General features: G+C 55.0%; 1 protein-coding gene across 3 annotated transcripts in view; it reads right to left on the bottom strand.

Moving 5' to 3' along the window:
• Positions 1-20534, bottom strand: part of EPHB2 (EPH receptor B2) — a 133640-nt gene that overhangs the window by 35070 nt on the left and 78036 nt on the right. For all 3 annotated transcript variants that reach the window (XM_054294496.1, XM_054294497.1, XM_054294498.1), the window contains exons 4-5: positions 9502-9657; positions 8056-8391 (exon numbers count right to left, since the gene is read on the bottom strand). In XM_054294496.1, coding sequence (XP_054150471.1) covers positions 8056-8391; positions 9502-9657 — 492 coding nt within the window. The remainder of the gene's footprint in view (positions 1-8055; positions 8392-9501; positions 9658-20534) is intronic.

Raw genomic sequence — 20534 nt, 5'->3', positions numbered from 1 at the left:
TGTGTTTGAGCTCTTTGTTCTTTTGGTTTGCAGTCCCATTTGCATGTGTCACCCGGCCTGCAGGGCTTTGTTCCACACAGAGGAGCTGCTCCAGAGGCTCCTGGCACCCCCCACACAGCTGCCAGAGCAGCTTTGGGGTCACAAGGTGCCAAGGGTGTCCCCACCTCCTGGACCCCTCTGCACGTGGAAAACTCATCTGCTTCAGATCATGGCATGTCCCCAGCAAAAGCTGCAGGCAAGCAGGAACACAGAGGGAGCCAGACCACCCCCTCCTCCAACCTGCCCCCCAGATTTTCCATAAAAATATACTTTCCCAAAAAGTGGCAATTAATTGCTGTCATTAATTGCTGTCATTAATAGATGTCATTAATTGCATTAATTGCAATGATAACTGCCCTTAGGAACAACCTGACTTCAAAATTTCAAACACAGAAAGCTTAGAGCTGTAGTCCTTTAAAAACATGTCTGCTGCAGAGCATCCATGGAATCACAGAATGGTTCAGGTTGGAAGGGACCTTTCCACCCCTGTCAGGGCAGGGACACCTTCCATAGCCCAGGGTACTCCAAGCCCTGCCCAGCCTGGCCTTGGGCACTGCCAGGGATCCAGGGGCAGCCACAGCTGCTCTGGGCACCCTGTGCCAGGGCCTGCCCACCCTCACAGGGAACAACTCCTCCCCAATATCCCATCCAGCCCTGCCCTCTGGCAGTGGGAGCCATTCCCTGTGTCCTGTCCCTCCATCCCCTGTCCCCAGTCCCTCTCCAGCTCTCCTGGAGCCTCTTTAGGCCCTGGCAGGGGCTCTGAGCTCTCCCTGGAGCCTTCTCCTCTCCAGATGAGCACCCCCAGATCTCGCTGGCTCTGGAGGGGCTCCAGCCCTGGCAGCATCACTAAGTCTTGTTAATTTGTGACTGAACCTTTTCCCTTGCTCTCTTGCATGGTGAACTCCAACGGGTTCCCTGTGTAGGGGAAAGTTCTGGAAATCCCATTTTCTCTTGGGAAGAGCATTCCCTGCCCAGCCCCAGAGGTGCAGCTGCCTCCTGCACCCTGCCAGGGCAGGGATGGCCATGGAGCAGCCTGTGGAGGGCCAGGCACTGTGAGCATCTCCCTGCTTGCACAGGGGCACACACAGACTCAGCCCTTCCCACAGGGACCCCAAAAAGGACTGGAGGACACCCCGCCAGGAAGCTGCAGTAACCCCTTTGGAACAACTGCCAGCTTCCCCAGCTGCCCCAGGGCACTGCCCCAGGGCTGTGTTTGCCAAGGGCAGCAGGAGACATTAATCAGCCATCTGGAACACAGGAGGAAAGGAGAGCCCTGGAGCCTTCCCAGCAGCTCCCAGCACAGCACAGAGCAGGGATGGTGGCACACTGAGGGAGCCTCTGGTTTAGCAGAAGGGACTTTCCACCACATCCATCATGAACAGACTGTTGTTTCTGACCAAAGTCAGATCTAGATGCACTGGAATAGGTTTCTGAAGCCCCAAGCAGGTGTGGGAAAAACGATCCTCAAACTCGTGGTGTAATTTATGCAACAGGGAAGGCTGGGAGTCAGCAGGAGGAGGAGCCCACAGAGATGGAGGCGGGCAGGGAAGGGCATCTGCTCGGGAAGCTCCAGCAGTGCAGCCCATCCCCTGCTCTGCCAACATCCCCCAACTGCCCACCACAGGAGAGGGAAGAGGCTCCTGAAGAGCCAGCAGCTGACAGAGCTCCTGCCATCTGCTGCAGATGGTCTCCAGTGGCACAGGAGAAGGGATTTGGGCACGGCAAGGTCCCTCCTGGGCACTCGCTGCCAGCTGCTGCAGGCTGGGGGATGCAGTGAAGCAACAGGCTGGGGCAACAAGAGAGGGGAGGAGGGCAGCAAAAGCAAAGCCACATCACGTTTTAGTGGCCATCAGGGTGAAGATGGGAGCTGTGGGTGAATGGAAGAGGGAGAGAAGATAGATGATGGAACCAGGATGGTGACACGGGTCCATGGAAGGCAAGGTGTGGATCTTAACTGGAGTAAGAGAAGCAGCCATGAGGATGTCAAGGTTTCAGGAGGTTTGGAGCTTGGGAACAGGCTGAATTTTCACAGAAACACATCCAGGGAAGTCTCCAAAAGATGAAACCTGAGGTTTAAGTGACCTCAGGACAGCAGCCCAGCAGATCCTACAGCTTGCTCTGTCACACAGAGAAACAGGCTTTGTCCTGGCTCCTCCATGTATGAGATGGCTCCAAAGCTCAGAAATTTCTGCTTTTCTTCCTTTTGTGTCAGTTTTCTGCACAAGAAGTACCCTACCAGGTCTTGAAACATCAAGAAGTATGAAGGTGCTTCTCATGGACCTCCGTCACCTCAGCTCAGCTGAGACTTCCCCACTCGGGTCATTGTGGTCTCCCATTTCTGCAGTTCCTGGACAGACTGCACAGAACCACTTCCAGCTTGCAGCTCCCCAAATCAAATGTTTTACTGGTGTCCTGACAGACACAGAAATACAGACTGGTGTCCTGTATTTCCTTAGAAAATCAATGATTTCATTGGGAAAAAAGGCAGCGATCTACACAGGCTCATGTACAAGAGGCTGATGGGCTGCCTGTCCTTGATGGCTCAAGACTAATTCTCTTCCTGAAAGGTGTTTTAGCTAAAGCCAGGACTGAATTAGAGGAAAATTCCCATCCCTAGAAGTGTCCCAGGCCAGGCTGGACAGGGCTTGGAGCAGCCTGGTCTAGTGGAAGATGTCCCGGCCCATGAGAGGGGGTAGAATGAGCTGAGCTTTAAGGTCCCTCCAGCACAAACCAGATTCTGGGATTCTGGGATTTGAACTGGTATTCAGGCTGATCTGAAACATCTCTGGGATAGAACCTTGGAAACTTAGTCAAATGAAGAGCAATGGCCATAAAGCATAGCTTGGGAGGGTCAGGTTGGCCATTGGAAGAAGTTCCCTCCCCAGGAGGGCGGTGCAGATGTGGGACAAGTCAGTGGGGCATGGGGAGAGCTCTGCCTTTGGAGACCACCAACAACTGTCTACCCTGTTTGCTTATGTACTGCTGGCAGCAGCCCTGCTGTAAGTGGGAAGTTGGATGAGGAATCTGAGATACTCAAATGTTACAACTTCCTGCCTTTCATTCTGGAAGAAACAGGAAAGTGGAGTGTCAAAATCTTGTTGAAGTTCAAGGCCAGCTTAGATGGGGCTTGGAGCAACCTGTGCTAGTGGAAGGTGTCCCTGCCCATGGCAGGGGGTGGGACTGGGTGATCTTTAAAGTCCCTTCCAACCCAAACCATTCTGGGATTCTATGATAAACAAATACTCAGAGCTTTGAAGCTCTGGAAAGCTCATTCCAGCCCTTTGAGGTAATTTCTGCACTTTCCCAGGTTTCGTTTCACAGACACGAACTCCTGGCTGCAGCAGGGCCCAGCTGAGCAGCACGAGAGAGAACAGGAGGAGCCATTGCTCCTGCTCGTGTCCAGAGCAGCACGGGCTCTCCTGTGCCTCCCTCCCAAGCAGGGAGCCCGACACATCCTCTGACACACACTGAAAGTGAGAAGATAAAAGCAAGGCTCCCTGTGCCCCAGGCAGAACAAGCCTCCTGTCCCTGTCTAGCCAGCAGCATCACTGATGTGACAAGCAAACAGCAGGCTGGGATGGCTGCTGAGAAAGTCTGGTCCTGCCCACCCCACCCCTTCACCTCACCTGATCCCCAACCTCTCTGTGGCCCTGCTGCCTCTGCCAGCAGAGTTCCAGGGCTGTGGCTGCAAGGGAATTGTTTTGATTGAAGGTGAGGGGGAAACCCCTCCTTTCTGCACAGCCTGGGGTGTGTCTCACCCGTGCTCCATCACCATGGATGAACTCCTCAAGGTTTGTAGCAGGATCAGGCTGGGCTCAGTCCAGTGCTAGGAGACCCCAGCAGAGCAGGGCCATGGCCCATGTCCTCACTTTGGACCGTGGCCACCTGTCCTTGAGCTCAGGGGCTCCCCCAAGGCCTGTGGGGACAGCCCTCCCCAAAAGACCCTGCGGGGCTGGACCCCACCTGGGCTGTGCCAGCCACTGAAATTCAAACCCTTCTGATGCCTGGCATGCACCTGGGACAGAGCTGTGAGCTGCACATCTTCCTGGCCAAGAGACCTGGAGAATCATGGAAGGTTGGGAAAAACCTCCAAGATCATCAAGCCCAACCTTTGACTGAATGCCACTTTGTCCACTAACCCGCATCACCATGTTATGACATACTGCTGGAAAATGCCACCCAGAATAATAATGCAAATAATCATAACAACTTTTCTGGATCTGTAGAGGGGGAGAAATCATCCTGATGGGTTTATCAGGACAGTGGATTGATTTCCTTCACCACACATTCCTTGTATTCCCTCTGTAAGGGCCCTTTATGGCTCCTGTGGCTCTGTTTGCAGCCAAGAGCCTCTGACATCAACACTAATCCTCCCTCCTTATCCCCTGTGACAAGAGTTGCTCACAAAAGGGACACATTCCCAAGAGCCTGGATGCTCTCTTACCCCCACCACTGGGAGATCTTGAATTTCTCTCTGGATACTCCAGAGCCCAAGGCTTCTTCCTCCCTCCTCAGCTCACAGCAGCCAGTTACCAACAAGTGCCCTTCCCACTGCTATTAACTCATTCCTGACCATGGAGCCCTTTCCTTCAGCTTTCCCAGGGCACTCAGCCTGTCCATGGTGTGGACAGAGCCTGACAACCCTCACAGCACCAAGACTCTCCCCATCCCCAGCAGTCCCCAAAGAAAGGCCACAAATTTGTAGCCAGGGGCTGCCAGCAAGAGCTGGTGCCTGGCAAGGCTCTCAATTAGTCAAGTGTTGTTATCCAGAGCCCTGGGCTCAGCTCCTTGACCCCTTGGGATGCTGGCACGGCTCTCAGCCACCCTCTTGGCACAGATCATTTATGAGGAATGGCTGGGAACGGACTTTTGGTGGCACCCAGGCTCTGTCATGGTCCCTGCAGACCGGACTGAGCACATGGGCAGTCCTGGATTTCCCTCCTGAAGGGATGCTGGGCTTTGGGGATGAGGCACTGCTCAGCTGCAGGGTGTGAGGAGCAGCAGTGCAGGTGAGCTGCAGATGCACAGGTGGAGCTGGAGGTCGAGGAGAGCCTGCTGAGAAGAGCAGAGAGAAAACCCAGCCTGGGCTCAGAGGTGCCAGAAGGCATTGCCCAGGAAGGCAGGAGGATCCTGTTCATGGGGATTTGCTGGAAGGGGTCATGGCCATGGGATGATGGCCACCCAACCATCACCCAGCATGTGCCACCCACCTGGGCACACTCAGGACCTTCCTTCCCTCTGGCTGCTCTAGAGGGGTTGTTTCCTTACTCTCACAGGAGATTTCTCTTGGGATCCCAGAATGGTTTGGACTGCAAGGGATATAAAAGCTCATCACTTCTTGCCATGGGCTGGGACAGCTTCTACTGTCCCAAGGTGCTCCAAGCCACACCCCAGCTGGTTTTGGGCAATTCCAGGGTTGGGACAGCTACAGCTTCTCTGGGCAACCTGTGCCAGGGCCTCCTCACCCTCCCAGGGAAGAATTCCTTCCCAATATTCCATCTAATCCTGTCCTCTGGCAGTGGGGAGCCATCGTCCCTTGTCCTGGCACTCCATGCCCTTATAAAATGTGGGTGCTGAAGAACTGGTGACACCTGAAGGTTCTGGATGCTGCTGCTGATGGGGCATCTCTCCTCAGTCCTGCATCACAGAGAGTCCTCAGCACTCACCCTGTGTCCCTTGGGGAACCAGGGGGATTTTCCTTGCTTCCTGCAGGGCTGCAGGACCCTGAGGGGTGGTGGGCACTTTGCTTTGTCCAGCTGTGGCAGGAGCACAACCCCATCACACATCCAACAATGCAGCCCCAGCTGGCTCCTCCATCCAGAGCCAAGGCAGAGGGAGGCTCATCCTCCCTCTGCTCCCTCTCCTCTCCCCCAGCACCCCCCATTCTCCTGTCCCAGCTCTGCCTTTGTGTCTGCAGCTTCTGTTACCAACTGCTAATGATCTACATCAAGGCTGCCAGGCAGTGCCGGTGCGAGTGTAAGCAGAAGAATCCAGAGCCTCTAATTACAGAGGAATTAGCAAGCAGACAGTTAGTGTTTAGTGCTAATGAATAGATACATTAAGAGAGACATCACACAGGCTGAGAAGTGTGAGCCCTGATAATAAAGGAGTGTCAAACCAGGGAAACACAAGGAGGAGGATGCAGGGGACTGAAAAGGATTTGCCTTCGACTCAGCTCGCTGGTTCTGCTCAGGTGGGAGCAGCCACGGGTGATCCATGAAGGTTCAAGCACAGCAGAGAAATGCAAGTATGAAATATGAGCATCAAATGATTAATCCATAGTACAGGACCACGGTGGGAGGTGCAGAGCCCCTTCCCAGCTCCAGGCAGCATTACAGCCACCCCATCTCCATCAGCTAAAGGAAGATGGTCATCCAGACCCATTCCTCTCTCCTCCTTCGGGCAGCCCTGTCTCTGCTTGGAGCCAAACCATGGCCCAGCCTGTGTCAGACCTGCCTCCAGGGCTTCAAAAACACCCTGGCCCCACTCCCGAGCTAACTCCAGATCAGAGGGCACCATAATAATTCCCCCAGGCATTTCTGCAGGTTCCCTCTGTCCTCACACTCTGGAGGTGATGCCCAAGTGATGCCCACCTGCCCTACTGCTGTTTTACCCCACCCACCACCCCTGGCAGCCAGGACACACCATGGCCTCCAGGTGATTCACCCACGGCTGCCAAATTCAGCCCTGGGGGTCAGGAAGTGTCCAGGGCACTTCAGAGGGACCAGAATCTCTCCTGCTCCCCAGCAGGGCTGTGCCTCACTGGCATCCTTCCACCTCAGTCCCATTCAGCCAAGCCCCAGCCCCGGCTGTGCCCAGCTCCAGATGGCTCCAGGTGGGCTGGGAAGGCAGCCCTGGCCAGCAGCTCCGTGGGGCTCCTGCCACCAGCACAGCCGCCAGGGGCACCCTCCTGGGAGCAGCACTACCAGCCACTCTGACCATCCCTCCCCCAGCAAACCCACCCTGCACAGAGCTGGGGACCCCACTGAAACCCTCCCAGCTCTGCGCTTCAGCTGCTTCACCAGGTGACTCTGCAGTGGCACAGGAACTGGAGCAGATTCCCAGACTGTTATCCCAAATATTCTTCTCCCAGCCCCTCTCCTGTGCAGCTCTCCTTTGCTTTCTCAGTCTGTCCTGGCTCTCTCTACAGTCCAAGCAGGGAGTGCAGCTCCCAGCAAAATGCTGGAGCCACCTCACCTTCCCTTTCCCTCCCCAGGAACCAGGACTGTGTCTGCAACACTCTGATGGTGCCTGCAATGGTGCTTGGAGGCAACAGCCTCAGGCCCAGCCACACCCAGTGCTGGAGAGTGATGCTGTGACACCAGGGGACAGTGCCACCAGCTGTTCTGCTGCCACGATGGGGAGGCAGCTCTGCCTTGGGGCACGCTGCAGCTTTTCACTGAAATAAGGGGTATTTTGACACCCAGGGCTTGGGATTCACTCAGGAATTGCGAGGCACTCATCACCACCAACATTATGGAATAAGCAACACTTCACCCCACTCTTGTCCCCTTCCAGCCCACAGGGGCTCAGCCAGACCAGGGACACTTCCCACCCCTGATGCCTCAGGTTTTAGCTTTTACATTTTTCAGATTCTATTCTGCTTTAATGTGTAAGTTTGGGCTTCATATTAGGGGATGGTGAGCTCTCTTCACAGAATAGGTATTCCTGCTCTAGCTGGGGACCCAAGGACAGCTGATTCAGATCTCAGGCACAAGAGCATAAATTATGTGGGCTGAAGAGAGAAAACAAGAAGGATGGACTTCATGGGCTAAAGCTGACAATTAGCTCCAAGATGCAAATGGACCAAAACATATAAAAGTGTGAGATTCTGTGACCAGCCAACCATTTTGTGGCCATTTTGGGTTGTGCTGCCCAAGGTGGATCTATTTGAGACCTCTTAATAAATCCCTCCTCTATTCTTTAGCTCTGTGTTCTAGCTCAGCCTTCACAGGGCATCCCCCATCCCACCCCACCCCGGAGTGGGAGCTCTGAGGGAGGGGCACAGGGCCTTACCGGCCTGGTTGGTGGTGATGTTCACGGAGGCGAACTGCGGGGAGAAGGGGCTCTGGTCGGTGACGCCGTTGACGGCCTGGATCTCGAAGGTGTACTGGGTGTGGGCCAGCAGGTCGCTGATGTAGATGCGGGGCTCGGTGAGGCCCAGCTGGCGCGGGGTGAACTGCACGTTGTCCCCGCAGCGCGTGCAGGCCCCGCGGCCGGCCCCGCAGCTCTTGCAGATGATGTTGTACACCAGGTCCTCGCGGCCCCCCGAGTCCCGCGGGGGGCTCCACTCCAGCATCAGCGACGTCTCGTTCACGCTGGAGATCACGGCTTGCGGGGCGGACGGGATGGCTGCAAAGGGAGCACACAGGAAGGTGTGAGCAGCTGCACCCCTCCTCCTCCCCATCCCTGGGCAGGCTCTGTGAGCCGAGCCCACAGGGGCTCCCAGCCCACAGGGGCTCAGTCCACAGGGGCTCCCAGCCCACAGGGGCTCCCAGCCCACAGGGGTTCAGCCCACAGGGGCTCAGCCCACAGGGGCTCAGCCCACAGGGGCTCCCAGCCCACAGGGGCTCCCAGCCCACAGGGGCTCCCAGCCCACAGGGGTTCAGCCCACAGGGGCTCAGCCCACAGGGACTCCCAGCCCATAGGGACTCCCAGCCCACAGGGGCTCCCAGCCCACAGGGGCTCCCAGCCCACAGGGACTCCCAGCCCATAGGGACTCCCAGCCCACAGGGACTCCCAGCCCATAGGGACTCCCAGTCCACAGGGGCTCCCAGCTCACAGGGGCTTCCAGCTCACAGGTGTTCAGCCCACAGGGCCTCAGCCAACACTGCCCAGGGACCCTGCCCACTCCTGGTGCCTCAGGTTTTCGCTTTTACATTTTTCAGATTCTATTCTGCTTCAGTGTGTAAGTAGGGGATGGTGAGCTCTCTTCACAGAGTAGGTAGATAAAACAATTCCTGCTCTAGCTGGGGACCAAGGACAGCTGATCCAGATCTCAGGCCCAAGAGCATAAACAACATGGGCTGAAGAGAGAAAACAAGAAGGATGGGACTTCACAGGCTAAAGCTGTGATTGGACAATTAGCTCCAAGATGCAAATGGACCAAACCATATAAAAGTGTGAAACCCCGTGACCTGTCATCCATTTTTGTTGCCATTTTGGGTTGTGCTGCCCAAGGTGGATCTATCTAAGGCCTCTTAATAAATCCCTACTTCTCTTGGTGTTGGGGATGTGTGCAGCAAGCTGGACATCAAAGCAAAGAGAGGGAATGAAACCAGTCCTCTTACCCCAGGCTAATTTGATTGCGTGAAAGTCCGGGCAAAATTTACCAGTTAGTTTGTGTAGTGCCCCCAAAACCCCACTGGGACAGACACCTTGTCAAGCATCCCTCAGTGCTCTGACTGAGTGCCATGTCCTTTCCCCACCACGTGTCCCTCCCAGCTGCCCAGCCCCACATACTGGTGCACGGCATGTCCACGGGGTCGGCGTCTGCCCGGTAATATCCATTCCGGCACACGCAGTTTGTGGCCCCTTCCGAGGTTGTCCGGCTGTTGATGGGGCAGTGGACGCACCCTTCATCCCCCTGGCTGGCCTTGAATGTTCCTGAGGGACAGCCTGGAAGAGAAGAGAGCAGTGGTGAGCAGTGAGAAGGGGGCTGGGGGGATGCCTGGAGCCCAGCACTGCTGCCCAAACCATCCCTGGGGCTCTGCAGAGTGCAAAGGAAATCCTGACAACTGCAGGTAGGCACCACAGAGAAGGAGCAGCTGTTGGGAAGGCCCTGAGGAGGCACCTGCAGAGATGGGTCCCCACACAGACACCTCTGTCCCTGTTCCCCAAGCACAGAACAGATTCTATTCTGCAGAACAGGGACTGTAGGAGTGCAGAGGGAATTTTCAGCCACTGCCACATAAGATGTCAGTGGCTGTACCAGGTCAGACCATGGACACCAGAATCCTCCCCCAACAGCAACTGTCAGGGGGGTTTAGGCTGGATATGAGGAAAGGCTCTTCCCCAGAGGGTGCAGGCACTGCCCAGGCTCCCCAGGGAATGGGCACAGCCCTGAGGCTGCCAGAGCTCCAGGAGCATCGGGACACTGCTCCAGGGACACACAGGGTGGGATTGTTGGGGTGTCTGTGCAGGGTCAAGGGTTGGATTTGACCCCTGTGGGTCTCATCCAAGTCAGGATATTCCATGATTCCAGGACCACCCAAGGAGCAGGGCATGAACCACCATGTTGTGTTGCCCACAACACTTCCCCACTCTCTTCTGAGATGCAGCTCCTTGCACTCAATACCCCACGTGGATGTTTTTCCACGTTACCCACTCAGTTTTTTATTCCCTGCAGAAGTCCTGCACCTGTTTTACCCTTTAAGAGCCCTGTGCTGTAACCACACACTGCAGGAAGAAACTGCTGCTCTCTGCTTCCAAACCAAGCTGCCATTCTTGATGCCATCCTGCATTTCCATTGCTGATGGACACTCAATCACCATCTGCCTTATCCACAACCTCTAGCGTTGTCCAAATCCCTGTCATGCCCCACACTGCATAACACCATTCACTGTGTTATTCTCTTTATTCAGCAATGCCCACATTATTTTTTAACCAGTGACTGTGAAAGCCCCAGGATCTGAGTTGTGAGGGACATTGGGCCAGCTCCCAGCTCATCTCTGCAGGTGTGTGTGAATTGATCTACCAAAGATGCACCATGGCAGATGGTCTTTAAGGCACCTCCAAACCCAAACCGTTCTGTGATTGCACCATCCCATGAACCTGGGGTTGTTTTCTCCCATTTGTATCACCTCAATTCTTTTGAATTCCAATTGCTTTCTCACTCCCTGGTCACACTGTCTCACAGGGTCCTTTTGCAACTCCCCACAGAGTTTTGTTTTCATGACATTGTAGATGTGTCACCTGGGGACATGGCAGTGCTGGGCTGATGATCCTAGGGGACATTCCCAACCTTAATGATTTTATGACTCAATATTACAAATAAATTATTGGTTCTGCTGAGCAGTAGCAGCGGGCTGGGCTCTCCCTCCAGGCTCTGAGCCCCTCACAGGTGAGGAAGATGCTCCACAAGCAGCAGCCACTCAACCCCACGTGTGTCCAGCCCCACAGGGCGGGTGAGGGGGACACAGAGGTGTGTGGTGCCCACAGCAGACAGTGGTGAAGGCTGGACCACACTGTGACCCAGCACTAACAGATTCAGCACTCATGGAAAAAAGCTTTCAACACCACAAGGTCCCGTCCAAGCCCAGGATCAGCAGTGCCCAAGGAAAGGCTCAGCTCAGACTGTTCCTCTGTGGTTCCTCCTGTTGTGACTTCCTGTTCCTGTTAATTCTTACACAGCCTGAAGAGCCTGGGGGTAGGCAGGTGGTTCCTGTGCTGAAACAAGTTTAACAAACTTCTCCTTCAGTCACCTGCCAAGGCTCTCAGGAATGAGGCAGACCAGAAAACAGCCTGGGACAAACATTCACTGGGGTTGCTGTCAGCAAGAGCCATTGCTAAGAAGTAGCTATTTCTTATTGGGGAAAAAAAAGGAAAAAAAGAAGGTTGGATTTTTTCTTCAGTTGACATCTCCTTTCCTCCAGAATCAGCCTGAGTTTCCAATGAGAAAAGCTCTACAGAGAAATTCCATCAGCCCTCCTGCTGGCACTGTCCCTCCTTCCTCTCATGGTCAAAGGAGCTGTTGAGAACCAGGATCCTCCTCACGTTCCTGGATCTTCCCATCGATCCCTCACCTGCTCCATTCCATTCCTGACCCCCTTCCCTCGGGACCAGCCCATCTCAGAGGGTGTTAAGCTGTTGGGAGAGGTGATGGCTGGGCAGCTCTGCATTCCCCAGAAGCAATGGGGACATGATAACAGGCTTCCTGCACTAATACCAATATTTGAGACACACAAAAGACCAAGAGATAAAATTGCTCTCATCTGAGAGCCCAGGTGAAATGCAGGGTCATTCCAGCAAGGGTAGTTTCAGACAGGGGCCTCTTTCACCTTTCTGAGGTTTATTTTAAAAATAGATACTTTCCTATAATGCTTCTTCTGCATCAAGACAGAGAGACATCCAAAAAGTGCCCAGGCTGTGGAGTGTAGTGACTGCTCCAAGGGATAAAAACATTCCCCACACTGGCCCTGGCACAGGTCAATGGCTGGACAGGGATAAAAACTGAGGCTCAGTGGTTGTTCCTCAAAAATGCCGAGCTGGGACACTGAAACTCTTTGCATGAGCCACCAAAACACAGCCAGGAGTTTGGGCAAGTCCCTTCCTCCCCAGCAGGTCCCACATGGGTAAAATAATCCTGAAAAAATCAGAACTTCTCCGAAGTTAAATGTTCTGAAATCATATGTAAAGATAGGAAAATCACTGAAATTTGATGCAAAGTCCTTTTTTCTATTGATTTATTTTTCTCCAGTAATGACAACCTCCAGAAGTAAAATAAATGAACATTGTCTTCAAAACTGTTCTGCTCCCTCCAGGTGTTCCCCTGGGTGAGAAAACAGATTTTCTTTAGGAATTTCTTGTTTCCAGAATAAACACCAAAAATCAAATCAAAAGTGAAATCTTCACACAGGGGCTAAAACCCATCCTGCCTGAACAATGGGAATGTTCTCACCACGTGCTGGAAGTATCACAGGATCATGGAATATCCTGAGCTGGGAGGGACCCACAGGGATCCTCCAGCCCAGCTGCTGGCCCTGCACAGACACCCCAACAATCCCATCCTGTGCCTCCCTCAGAGCCTTGAGCAAATGCTGCTGTGGCAGCCTGGGGGCTGTGCCCATCCCTGGGGAGCCTGGGCAGTGCCAGCACCCTCTGGGGGAGGAACCCTTTCCTCATGCCCAGCCTGACACAGACATGAGGACACCCCAGCTTTCTGCCCTGGGAGGTGACAGCAGCTTTGGGACATTGCTGCTTTTCCTGAGGCTTGAAGCAAGGACATCCATAGGAATTCCTGCTTGCAAAGAGGGAAATGAAACAGTGAAAGCACAGAAATTTCTACTTTATCCAAGCAGCCTTCATCCCTGGAGGGTGATTTCGGTGCCAGTGGCTCTGGCCCCATCACTGCAGCAGCTTCCTCACCTCCAGCAGTGATGGGATGCTAACAGGGCTCACAGGCACCTTTCACAGCCCCATGGCAGCTGGGGTACAGCCCTGGAGGCAGCCTGGAGCACTGGCTGGGGTGCTGAGCAGCACTGGGGCTCCTTGTTTCTCACTCACTCCCTCCCAGGGCATGGAAAGCTGCTTGTGCCTGGGAAGCCATGTGCTTTGGGAATCACAGAATACACTGAGCTGGAGGAGACCCACAAGGATTATTGTGTCCAGCTCCTGAAGGGAAGAGAATGCCATGGGAAGGACCCACAGAGGATCCTGCCCTGGGAAGGCACAAGGGGACCCACAAGGATCACTGTGTCCAGCTCCTGAAGGGAGGGGATTGCCATGGGAAGGCCCCACAGAGGATCCTACCCTCCTGCAGAGGACCACACCAGGATGTGGGAGGCAAGGCCACCTCTGCTGCTGACACCAAGCTTCCAGCCCTCCTGTCCTGGGGCAGCTCAGCAGGGAAAGGCATCCCATGGCTCAGGGAAAGCCTTTGGCCAAATGTGCAGGAGGGGCCACACAGGGGTTCCCTGCTCCTTGGTGCCTCACTGCCTCTCTCTAACCAAGTGTTTAATTAATCCAGTGTGAGCCGGGCAGGCTCCAGCCAGGCTCTCCTGCATCCCAAACTGCCCTGGCCTTCAGAGTCCACCCCAGGCCCCTCCTGGAAACAGCTCTGAGCAAGCAGCTCCCTCTTGCAATAAAAGTTCCTAAAATGGCACCTTCAGCCGTGCTGAGGGCTCTGAGGGAGGAATGATTCTTCTCAGCCCCTCTGCCTGGCCCTGTTTCTGCTGGCAGCAAGGATCCCTGAACTCCAGAGAGGCATTTTTAAAGGCTGATGGAAGCCAGGCAGCCCTGGCTGTCAGGATCTGCCAGGAGCCTTAAATCCCCAGCCTTATCTCCCCCTGGCTCCTCTCTCCCTGGGGGCCAGGGCTGGGGGCTGGCTCTGCACTTCCCTGCTGCTGCAGGGCCCAGGGCTGCTCCCCTGGCCACCTCCTGCCTCCTCTGGGGCTGTGGGGTCCCTCTCCATGCTTTTGGGATTCCTACTCCATGCTCTTGGGGTCCCAGCCCCACAGCCCTCCCTGCTGCCACTGGCACCCTCATCACCCCACAAACCCTACATGGGTGCCACACAGCACAGTGCTGCTCCCACTCTGACCCCACAAAAAATGAGTCCCACAGAGAGGCTCTTATGGAGAATGAGGAAAACAATGCCCTGGGCCAAGCCAGGAGGAGCATGGCCAGGACACTGGGGGAGGTTTTCCCTTCCCTTGCCAGGCACTGGGGATGCTGCCATGGTTAGGCTAGGATTGCCCAGTGCAGGGGTGATATGGAGGAGCAGGAGAGTCCAGTGAAGAGTCACCAAGAGGGTCATCCCTGGGGCACAGGGCATGGGAGAGGTGGGAGGAGCTGGATGGGGTAACTGGGGATACTGGGGTAAGGGAGGAGCTAACTGCACCTGCTGAAGACAGGCTCAGACGCTGCTCAGAGTGCCAGACTCTGCCACACAGGACAAGGACCACAGGTTCAGACAGGACATTGTGAAAAGCTACATCTCCAAAAGATGGTGCTGACCTGGGAGAGGGGTGGTAGAGTTCCCTCTTTGGGGTAGATTGAGCCCAATTGCATGGCTGCCTTGAGCTCATGCTGGTGGCACCCCCAGTGCAAATGGACATTGGACATGAGACCCCAGACCCTCCGTGACAGCACTTCTGGCTCTCTGCTCTCCATGGTGTGTGGGGTATTCCATGGAATCATGGAAAGGCAGGAGGGTTTGGGTTGGAAGGGACCTTAAAGCTCATCTCAGGTTCAATCACCTTCCACTGTCCCAGGGTACTCCAAGCCCTGTCCAACCCGGCCTTGAACACTGACAAGGATGGGGCAGCCACAGCTCCTATGGGCACCCTGTGCCAGGGCCTGCCCACCCTCACAGGGAACAATTCCTTCCCAACATCCCACCTAAATCTACTCTGTTCCAGTTTAAAGCCATTTATGATGTTCTGTGCAGAACTATTATGTCTAACCAGCTCTGAATTTCCCTCTTTTCCTTTCATCAGCCATACCCTGCTTGGAAGATGAGGTGGCTGCTGCAATGACATTGTCACTTTTCCCATATTCTGCTCCATTCTGTCCCTTGCACCTTGACCCTTGTTTTCAATCCTGCATGCAAACAGGAATCACTTTGTCTCACTTGTAAATTTTCCCCTCCTCTGCTTGTTCCTGACCCTCAGCTGATGAGGTTTGTGCTCTCAGTGAGAGGGAGCCTTTGGACAAGCCAAAGCAGCCACAGAGCCTTTGGATCCACTGCCACCCCCCTGTGTCCCCAGGCTGCACAGGGCTGCAGGGAAGGGGACTCAGCTGGGCCTTGGGGAGGCAGTGGTGACACCCTGGATCCTGCAGCTGGGAAGGAACGAGGAGCTGGGACCTGCAGGTGCCAGGGGCCACACGGGTCCTCCTGCTTCCTGAGGGATAAATTCAATTAGCAGCCTGCTCTGTTACCTCATCCTCAGATAAGCAATTAATGCCACTGCCAGGTGCTGTCACTGCCAACAGCTCTGACAGCATTTGGAGAGCAGGGGAGGGAAATACAGGAGGGAAAACAGGGTTAAATGAGATTAACTGGAGGGGAACCTCCAGGATGTGGATTACAGAACTGTCAATAAAGGGAATGGTCCCAATGCAAATGTTCCTGTTTAACCTCATCATTCTCCATGGGATGGGAATGGAAGCAAGACAGCACAGGCTGTGTAGCATCCTCCTGGCCCACAGACACTGGGCCAACTGACTGGGCCAACACCCTGCACCTCACCAGCAGCCCCAGGAGATCCCCTGTCCCATCACCTGCCCACAGGTGCTCTGGCCTCACAGCTGGAGGTGCCAGCACTCCAAACCCCACATTCCCTGCAGCAATGCTCCCCACCAGCCACCCCAGCTGCCCCCAGCTCCATCCCAGGCTCCCTCAGACACAACTCCCTCAAAGTGCCCTGCCAAGACTCCCACATGTGCCCTGCCTGTGCACAGCTCGTGGCACTTTAGGAGCTCACACCTTGCTCTCAGCACCATCTCGTGTGTGCCTCAGTCCCCAGGCAGAGGGGCAGTGCTGGGACAGTCTGGGGCTGGGACAGAACCTCAGTGCTGTCCTCAGGGGTGTCACAGAGCTTTGGAGAGGACAGGGCAGGGAAAAGTGATGCCCTGCTCTGGGAGCTCCCCAAAACAGACCACATTGGAAGGTCTTGCAAATTCAGAACTCAGCACATCCCTCTGGGTGTCCAGAGTTACTGAGGATCCCCCCGGGGGGCTCAGAGACCCTGGCACACCGCCCAGAGCACCTGGGGATTTGATTATGACCCCTGGAGAAAGTTACCAGCTTTGTATGAGGACCTGAAAGTCACAGAAGTTTAAATAGTATAATAATAAAATTATCACAGGGTGAAAATGTGGATTTTAGGATTTTTGGTATGGGGGTTATGGGGACAAGATGGAGGAACTTGGGCGTGTCTAGTCTTTCTTCTTCTTCTCTACCTCCATCTTCTGCAGTGATGTTGGCACTTTGGGATTGGTTTAGAGTAGAAGTGCACTGTCTAACACAGGTGATAGGTATTGGGAATTAAGTGTAAATATGTTATATGTAGTTTGTAGTATAAAAGGACAACACAGAGTGCCTGTGGCTGCCCTGATGAGCAGACCTCGGGTGGGCAGGAGGAAAATTTTATAGATAAGATTTAATAAACAACTTCAAGACCAAAAACTGAAGAGTCCAGCCTCGCTCTTTGGACACACAGGCTGAAGCAGAGACACCCTGCACATCTGGGGGCAGCAATTAACAGCAAAACTCCCGAGATTGCAAGGGGCAAACACCCCCTGACCTCTGGGCAGACTGTCCTCGGCCCAAAGCTCCACAGACCCAGGCCAAGGGGCAAGGACCAAGGATGCAGCCTTTGGACACCATGGGACAAACCAACAGTGCTCATGGCACACCAAATCCAGGCAGGTGCAGCTCCCTGCTCTCCTGAGAGCATCCCCAGCCCTGGGCAGGAGGAGCCGGATCCCAGCCCTGGCAGCTCTGTCCCAGTGCTGTGCTGAGCTCTCACCTGGGACAGGCTTTGTACCAGGGGCTTCCCAGCAAATTCCCCCTGCAGTTCCCAGGGTTCACAAGGTCACTCCCTTCCAGCACTGCTCCCGAGTTCAGGCATCTGGTGAGCCCAGCACACCTGTGGGCAGCACACCTGGAGGCCCCAGTCCTGCTGGGGGAGGGCACATCCATCAGGGCTCATGGGATTCCCTGTCACAGAGAAATGCCTGGAATTTCTTACCTGCCCCTCAGCCTGCTTCAGCCTCCCCAGCCTGTCACAGTTCTTAAAGAGAAATGTAAAGTTTTCTGTCCCTGCCTGAGCATGTGGGACTGGGATGTTGCCAATACCCTCAGAGTACAGATGGAGAAGACCATAACCCAGCATTTATCCTGTCAGGGCCATCCACACACAAGGGGAGAGGACTTCCCTGTGCCTGTTTGGGGTCAGTCTCCTCTCCCAGGAATAAAGCAAAAGAACAAGGAGAAACAGCTTCAAATTGTACCAGAGGAGGTTTAGATTGAATATTAAGGAAAATTTTGTCATGGAAAATATGGTCAGGTATTGGCACAGGCTGCCCAATGCAGTGGTGGAGTCACCATCCTTGGAAGTGCTCTAAAAACACATGAGTGTGCAGCTGGGGACAGGGTTAGTGCTGGGTTAATGGCTGGATTCAGTCCTAGAGAGCTTTTCCAACCTTAATGATTTCCTGATTCTCTGGTTCTGCCCCAGGGAGAATGGATCTGCGTGTCCCTCACGCTGCTGCAGCCCAGGGGTGGCTGCAGCCCAGCAGCTCAGCTCTCTGCACACCTCCAGAGGCCTCCAGGGAGGCTGAAAGCAGGCAGTGAGTGCAGAGCCCAGGACACAGTGCTGGGGCAGCAGGTGCCTGCAGGCTCCTGCCTCGTGCACACACCTGAAGAGCAGCTCAGGATGCAGCTGCCCCAAGGCCAAGCTCAGCAGCTCGTGCTCTCCTGAAGCAGGACATTCCCAGCCCAGGAATGCCAGGTGAGGCTGCCCAGGAGCAGCCCCAGTGCCAGGCATGGGGGCAGCAGGAGCCTGCACAGTGCCAGCCTCCAAACCTTGTCTGGGTGCCTTGGCACACACAGAAGGAAGCAGAGCTCCAGGGGCTGGACAGCAGCATTGCTGGGAGCCCTGGGGTGGCCTGCATGGAGCAGGGGAGCACTGGGGCACTGCTTTCATCACAGGAAGGACTTGCAGCTGCTGGGGTGAGTCCAGAGAATGACTAAGAGAAGCTCTGAGAGCTGGAGCCCCTCCAGAGCCAGGCTGGGAGAGCTGGGGGGATTCACCTGGAGAGGAGAAGGCTCCAGGGAGAGCTCAGAGCCCCTTCTGGGGCCTGAAGGGGCTCCAGGAGAGCTGGAGAGGGACTGGGGACAGGGGATGGAGGGACAGGACACAGGGAATGACTTCAGAGAGCTGTCAGAGAGCAGGGCTGGATGGGATATTGGGTAGGAATTGTTCCCTGTGAGGATGGGCAGGCCCTGGCACAGGGTGCTCAGAGCAGCTGTGGCTGCCCCTGGATCCCTGGCAGTGCCCAAGGCCAGGCTGGACAGGGCTGGGAGCAGCCTGGGACAGTGGAAGGTGTCCCTGCCATGGCAGAGGTGGAATGGGATGAGCTTTAAGGTCCCTTCCAACCCACACCGTTCTGGGAGTCTACAATTTTATATTTTTATTTTAAACATGCTGCTCAGGCCAGCAGCACATCCTTTCTCTTGATGTAAACACTGAAGCACTGCAGACTCCCACAGTGACTATTCTGAGCCAGCTTTCTCCAAGAGGTCCCCTGAAGAATTTAGGACCTTCATATTTTGTTACTTTGTTTGGTCTTGTTTAATTGTTTCCCAAAGCTTCTGCCTGGGAGAGCTGTGCCTGGGGAGGGAGGCCACGTTCACCATCCCAGGAACACTTCCCAGGGATTTAACCAGGGAAAGGAACAAACCAAGCAGGCAAGTGGTGACATCAAAGTCGCACTGATGGAAACCCCCTAATCCTATAAACCCTTCCTGCTTTAATTGGTGTTAAAACAAAGATAATCTTATCTCAGCCCTATAAAAGAAGGGATAGGATGTTCTTTCTAAAAGCCTCTCTAAAAGCCCTTGTAAACTTGACAAACATTCCCTGGTTCCAGCCCAAGGAGAGTGACTTTAATCCTGAAGGAAACAGGAAAGCAAAAAGGGAGCTTTTCCTGGACAAGAGCCCCTTGAGTGTGCCCAGCCCTGCTGGTGCTGGGCCAGTGTGGAGTGACACCCCCAGCACTGTGGGGCTGCTGGGGACAGCACAGAGCCCCAGGAGCAGAGCCAGGCTGGCACGGACCAGGCACAGTGCCAGGAGTGAGCAGAGCCAGGAGCAGAGCCAGGACACATCTGTGCCTCCCCCCCAGGTACCCCAGTGCCTCTGGGGCTGCTCACTGCTCGTAGCTGCTCACTGCTCGTAGCTGGGGCTGCTGACTGCTTGTAGCTGCTCACTGCTTGTAGCTGGGGCTGCTCACTGCTCGTAGCTGCTCACTGCTTGTGGCTGGGGCTGCTCACTGCTTGTAGCTGCTCACTGCTTGTGGCTGGGGCTGCTCACTGCTTACACCTGGGGCTGCTCACTGCTTGTAGCTGCTCACTGCTTGTAGCTGGGGCTGCTCACTGCTCGTAGCTGCTCACTGCTTGTGGCTGGGGCTGCTCACTGCTTGTAGCTGCTCACTGCTTGTAGCTGGGGCTGCTCACTGCTTGTAGCAGCTCACTGCTTGTGGCTGGGGCTGCTCACTGCTTACACCTGGGGCTGCTCACTGCTTGTAGCTGCTCACTGCTTGTAGCTGGGGCTGCTCACTGCTTGTAGCTGCTCACTGCTTGTGGCTGCTCACTGCTTGTGGCTGGGGCTGCTCACTGCTTGTAGCTGGGGCTGCTCACTGCTTGTAGCTGCTCACTGCTTGTATCTGGGGCTGCTAACTGCTTGTAGCTGCTCACTGCTTGTAGCAGCTCACTGCTTGTACCTGGGGCTGCTCACTGCTTGTGGCTGGGGCTGTTCACTGCTTGTAGCTGCTCACTGCTTGTATCTGGGGCTGCTCACTGCTTGTGGCTGTCTCGCCTGCCCTCCCCTGCCTCAGATGTTGGAGGAGCAGTTCCAGAGCCTGAGATGGGGTCTCTGAAAGAATCCTCAGCTGTCCCAGCAGCCCCAATCCAGGGTGCAGCCATTGGCACTATTCCCAAGCTGCTCTGCCTTGGCTTCCCCCAGCACTGTCAGGTTTTGGTTGTTAATTGCTGCCCCCAGATGTGCAGGGTGTCTCTGTTTCTGTCTCTGTTTTGGCCCACGGGGCTGAAG

The sequence above is a fragment of the Melozone crissalis genome, unplaced genomic scaffold (genome assembly GCF_028551555.1).
Source record: "Melozone crissalis strain CALT ecotype California unplaced genomic scaffold, PUWL_Pcris_2 ptg000251l_1, whole genome shotgun sequence".
NCBI lineage: Eukaryota > Metazoa > Chordata > Aves > Passeriformes > Passerellidae > Melozone > Melozone crissalis.
The sequence above is the reverse complement of the archived record's forward strand: the minus strand, read 5'-3'. Positions and strand labels throughout refer to the sequence as shown.